Source organism: Cephus cinctus, unplaced genomic scaffold (genome assembly GCF_000341935.2).
Source record: "Cephus cinctus unplaced genomic scaffold, Ccin1 Ccin1_scaffold0307, whole genome shotgun sequence".
Classification (NCBI taxonomy): Eukaryota; Metazoa; Arthropoda; class Insecta; order Hymenoptera; family Cephidae; genus Cephus; species Cephus cinctus.
In genome coordinates this window covers 559,882-565,881 of record NW_014333010.1, presented here as the reverse complement: position 1 = coordinate 565,881, position 6,000 = coordinate 559,882, and the positions used below count along the sequence as shown (strand labels likewise).

General features: G+C 38.3%; 1 protein-coding gene across 11 annotated transcripts in view; it reads right to left on the bottom strand.

Moving 5' to 3' along the window:
• Positions 1 to 6,000, bottom strand: part of LOC107266322 (atrial natriuretic peptide receptor 1) — a 91,538-nt gene that overhangs the window by 78,237 nt on the left and 7,301 nt on the right. For 10 of the 11 annotated variants that reach the window (XM_015736679.2, XM_025083584.1, XM_025083585.1 and 7 more), the window contains one exon: positions 5,580 to 5,788. In XM_015736679.2, the coding sequence (XP_015592165.1) occupies positions 5,580 to 5,788 (209 nt within the window). Of the gene's footprint in view, positions 1 to 2,087; positions 2,371 to 5,579; positions 5,789 to 6,000 lie in introns of those variants that run through there. The other variant, XM_025083593.1, reaches the window with a different exon arrangement.

Below are 6,000 nucleotides of genomic sequence, written 5' to 3'. Positions count from 1 at the left end.
GGGGGGGGGGGGAGATGATGAAGTGACATAGGGTACGCGTAGGCGGTGGTGAGCGTCGAGAGGGTGATAAGAGGAGGTAGTGAACGGATAGCAAACAGAACTAAAGGATTATATGAAATTTGCAAAGCAATATGGACCAGATTGTGATCCCCGATTCAGATGAGCTTAATTGAATAAGCGTCGCGACGCTCCTTGCAAACACTCGAAAGCGCTCTGGAGCACTTATTGGCTCGTTCGCTTCGGACGCGTAACGAAAGTTTTGTGGGAAATGTGGGAAAGTTTTGTGGTTAATGTGGGAAAAATGTATGATCGGGGGAAAGGGGCGAGGGGAAGGGGTATTTGTATAAAAATTGCACAGAAAAGAAAAACAATTGTTCGAATACAATATAAAAGTGGTCTGCTCATGTATGTAGTAGAGATAGATATCTCGGTTTATTGTAAAAACACACGATGATAATTGACAATGAGTGTCTGTACAAGGAACAAGTGTGCCAACCTGATAAAAGCTGAGAGGTCGATATCGCGTGTTATATCAGACATCACGAGATATTTGCAGGAAGGTATGGTTGAAAAAAAAATTTGTAATAAATTGCAAAAGGGAATGAAGGATTTTCTGGTAAAATTTTGTAAACAAGAGAAAATGCAAAAAATAAGAGATCAAAGCGTCATTTTTTAAGGAATGAACGAACCATCGGGATTATTAATTATGAATAAAAATTGCAAAAATTTTTATCAGTATCCATCGTGAATCAAGGACTTGAACCTAACGACACTTCCATTAAATTATTTTCGGTTTGGCCAAAATTATCGTGGGTGGTTCATGTTTTTTTTTATTTATTTATTTTTTTTCATCTACTCGCACGACATTTTTTCACGAGTCCACATCGTCGTACCTTAAGAGGCTTCGACGAGAACGAGAGGCGAAACCACGACGAAAATACATCATGGAAAGAACTAATCAATCGATTGCCAAACGGCCAATCACTACGGTCAATATACAGGGTGTTCGTTATGGAACGCACTGTAGTAACATCGTTGCATTCCTTGTCAAATTCTAATGAATACGTATATTTTTATTTTTTATTTCATATATCAAAATTTCGAGATAATCAAGGTAGAAGTTACAGTAATGCGACCAATCAGAGCGCGTTTAAACGGAGCGTAGATGACGTCGCGAGTCAGCCCGCAAGACCTGCTTACACTAGGCCAATAACACTAAGAGTATCGTCGTAGTGTCCCTGTTTATCTGCATGTAATTGAGTGAGATACAATCGCTCGCTGTAACGTCAGTGAATTTCAGAAGGTACCCTTTATTCCTTATAATGTCTATTCCTTTAATGTGACAAGATAGTTGTACCAACGTATTACGTTTGGAGTGGTTCTGAAAAGGACCGATTTTGATCTACGCATGACCGAGCTTGGATCTGGACATGCTAATCTGCAACAATTACATACATTTTCTATGATAATGATTATTCTGAAACAGTAAATATTGTAGAGTACGTAACATTTTTATCAGGATATCGCCAATTAGGATACCTAATTGCATATTGTTGCGTTGTTTGTGTTTGGTTGCCATTACATTGGGCTAACACCCAATACATGTCGCAATATTCTCTCACAGAATAATCACTCGTAATGCGATCTTGTAGTCGAAACAACATAAATCGAACTGACTGTGTCCGCAATGTGAAGTGAAATAAGTTGTAATTTGTAAACAAGTCATTCGACGCAGTAGACTTATTACTGTTTACAAATAATAATCCACTGCAACTTCAACCTTGATTATCTCGAAATTTTGATATATGAAATAAAAAATGAAAATATACGTATTCATTAGAATTTGACAAGGAATGCAACGATGTTACTACAGTGCGTTTCATAACGAACACCCTGTATATCGAGCACGTCAGTCGCTGTAGTCAAAGTATCGACAACAGTGCGACAACATTTTACGAAGATCCGGATAATTCGGATATCCAAATTACTCTATTCAGAAATTTTGTAATTTTTCGAGAACGTGACAGACCGAATCCTAGTAATAAAATCAAAATCCCTCCACCAATCAATAAATTGGGTCTCCTCACCGTTGCTGATACAGCTGATCCGTGAAGGCCAAAAGCTGCAACCAGACTCGAATAGGTGCTGCACTGTAGCACAACACTGCACTCACGAAACACAGACAGAAAATCTATGGAATTTTCTCGATATTTCCAGAACATCACGACAACTACACAAGCGAAAACTTTTTATACCGTATAGGAAACGCGGCTAGAAAAACTATTAAAAAATGTGCCGGGGCCGCGAGGCAACTCGAGGCACCTCGATCGGTGTCCCAAGACAGACTGACTTTGACAATAGTCAAATATGGGAACTAATCATTCTGATTGGTTGAAATCCCTACAGTCGGTAACTCTTATCCCTCGAGTCGTCCCTTTAAATTAAATCGAGATCATTCCTTAGCGAATCGGTACGTGACTCTTGGAGATCATCCACGGCTGCTTTCCCAGGGTATTGGGCTGGGCCTCACGTCATTAACCCAGGTCAGGGTGTCCTCCTTGCCCTTAACCTTGAAAAAACTCTATCTCCGCCTACCCTACAGCCTTTCGCCTCTTTCCAACGGGGCGCCGGTATCTCACCCGGATCTGCCGAATCGACCTTCTGATCAGAGTGGCGACTCGAAGGGAATCAGAAAGCGAGAACGTTGTCTGAATTGGTATCAGGAGTCGCCTTGGGACCCGAAAAATGACGACACAGTATATATATATTAATTTCCATTAAAAAATGTGCATGACAAAACTTCACCGTTTTTTTACAAAAAAAAAATAATAATAATAATAATGATCCCAAGAGATACGAAAATTTCAGACTCAAGTTTATCAAAGAAACATTTGCCAAGCAAACTCATTGGGGTTTTCGATTCGGTTATACTACGGAACTCTATGCCTCGTTATCTTCGGTCTATCTCCAACCAACAGAATCAACAGCAGACAAGAATTATGATTGGTGTTTCCACAGCTATTGGCCCGTCTACGAGCGAAATGAATAGAGAGAGGCAGGAAGGCGCGAAACGCAGCTAAGAAGAAAATTAGTTCGTATCTTCGTGTAAGTTCTGACGCAATTTGCCAGCTCGAAATTATTGGATTTTCGTCGGGTTACTCAGGCAGGTTATTATACTGCACGGTTTTGGAAAGACTGTGTATATACCTATAACGTACTGTACGGGGCACACGGGATCTGTATGTAATTTAATACACATATTCCTACGTGACTATTTCATAAAACGGCGTAGGGCGATTTTTTTTAGGTCACCCAGTATGCGTCAATGAAAAGCATAAATCGCACTCGAAGCTCGTTTTCAAAATTACTGGCAATATACCAATCGCCTGCGGTTTTATCGGTCATCATTTTTATATAGGATATATATGTATATATATACATGTAGAGAGACATACGTAGTCTGAGGCCTGTGAGAATTTTCAATTTAAAAAGAGCGCGCGTTTTATGAAATTAATATAACATTATCATAGCTGTTACACGTCCTAGTATTGATGGATGTTAGTTATATATCAGAATTTTTTTTTCAGAGTATTACCCGGTTTACAATTTTATGCTGGCACCTGGGCGTCACTCACGTTAATGTTTTATGCGTAATATTTTTTAAAATTGTTACAAGCAAATATGTCAAACTGACTATGTCAAAGGGTTCGTGTCCGGACTAGGAGAAAAAAATGTTTTCTGTAAATCTACGTTATGAGGAAATATCTAGGAGACCATAGGTGATGGATTTATCCAAAGGGCTTCTAATAAATTATTATCCGGCCGCGTTTATATTAACTTATCGTCTATAGCGATGCTTGATGGGTTTACTTCGAAATGGTTTATATATTAGGAGTGTTTTATCGTTTCCTTCTATCAAAAGTATTTTTAGCGTGGCTCCGTCGTAAGCCTCGAATCCATTTTATCTCTGCAGCTCTTCTCGACTTTAGCGGGCTTTCTTTTTCTTTTTTCCTTGTATCTTTAGTTCTACGTACTCTGCCATCGTTTTGTGATTCCAGCTGTTTTATATATTGGGCTTCGAATATGTTCAGGCAATTATATATATATATATAATGGTAAACTACGTTTTTACATGTAAAACGTAACGTCAAAATATTTCGTCTAAAAGGCTGTTGTCCTTATCATCAGGTTAGAATTAACGCCGATGATTCTTATCAAACCGACTTGTAAATAATTCTTAGATGATTATAATTTACTTGATAACTTTCATTAATCATACGTTCTAGAATTGTTCAACCACTCGTAAAATTGTATCGTAGATCCAACCTAGCCGAGAATAATTTTTAAAATATTTTTTAATATCAATAGTATCAGTGATTCATCTTTTCTATAAATACTCTGCCCTCTGTCCCAAAAATTGATACCGTTGATGCACGATACATTTACGTATCATTTCACAAATGTAATAAGAATCCGGTAGGATTTCAAAAAGAATTTCATGAGAATTCATCCAGTCTTATGGAAGATATCGAATCGCGTGAAATTCGTATAAAGAAACGAAGACAGATTGGTGCCAGTATTACGTCAATTAGAGAATAAAAGGTTAGGGGATAAGGAATAAAAATTTCTCAGCGAGAATACATTACGCAACATTATATGCTTTGGAATATCAGAAAAACATGAAAAGTCTCTTTGCTCTTTAGGAGACAGACTTTAGAGAAGAATGGAAAAAAAAAAGAAGAAGAAATGTCTACAGTACTCGGGACAAAGCTTCGCTCGTCGTTTAATCTGCTGAAAGTCTTTCGACGTTAAGTCAAATAGGGCTAAGATGAAAATTCCTAAACATAAGACTGAATATTTTGCTTCTTTGGCTCCAGCGAAAAGACAGTGGTCAAGGACTGGCGAATGTGAAAGTAGGTGTGCCCTAAGGCAGAATTCACGTTGAGGCCCAACGGAAATCCATTTTGAGTATAAAAAACAGAAATGAAAATTTTCAATTCCATGGAAACGACCTATCACCATACTCCACTGTGCTGAACGAGTGCGACTTGATGAGATTAAGCAGACGTGGAAGGTAGAAGATGAATCAACCGCATTATCCTTCCTCTTTCTTAGCCGAGTTAAAAGGCAGAGGTTGATGTAGGTATGATGAAAGAGGATGCTGATTCACATTACGACCTAACGTGGTCTCTCTCTCTCTGCGGATAAAAACATAATTAAGATTTTGCTTTTCCTCGTGGAATAGAAAATAGACGCGATCACTCCCAGGTTTAGGAAACAAGCACCAGACACGTTGCAATGTAACGGAATAAAATAAAAGTGAACAATTTTAGCATCGGACACTGAGTCCTTGGCTTTCTGACAGCTGTCAGTTAATTTTCCAAAAAAGTTCACAATAATAGTTATTTACCTGTGTATGCCGTTTTAGACGTATATCTTATTTATTCCAAAAAACGCTCTCGCTCGATTGAACGCTATTTATAGAGAAAAAAAATTTCAAAGTGGTCGCCGGAAACTAATAGATTTAATTGCCATGTGTTGTTCCTCAGTGTGATGTCCACGTGTCAAATAATACTCACTCCCATATGAATTCCCCACGCGATCCTTCAACGCTTCAGGAAAATCCTTAGTGGCTGTCGTTTCCAAGTCGAATGTGCTAAATGTCAAATTCTGTTGCTCACGCACAAATTCCACCAGCGTCTTCATCATCAATTGGCAGGTGTGTCTGCCAGCTACTTGCGCCTGCCCGTTCTTGGAGTACAAAAGGTGTAGCCTGGTCCATTTGTACCTGAGAATATGGAAAATGCAAATTATGTAATATATTGTAAGGTGATTTAAAAAAAAAAAAAGATTGTTTTTCACTAAGGACAACAGGAGAACGTTGCTTCGTTAGTCATTCATCTCTTTAGATATACCAGACCATATAGAAAGATACATATGTATACAAGATAATGATAAAGGCTGCGTGATGTCACTTTACAAGCATCAATCATACGTAAA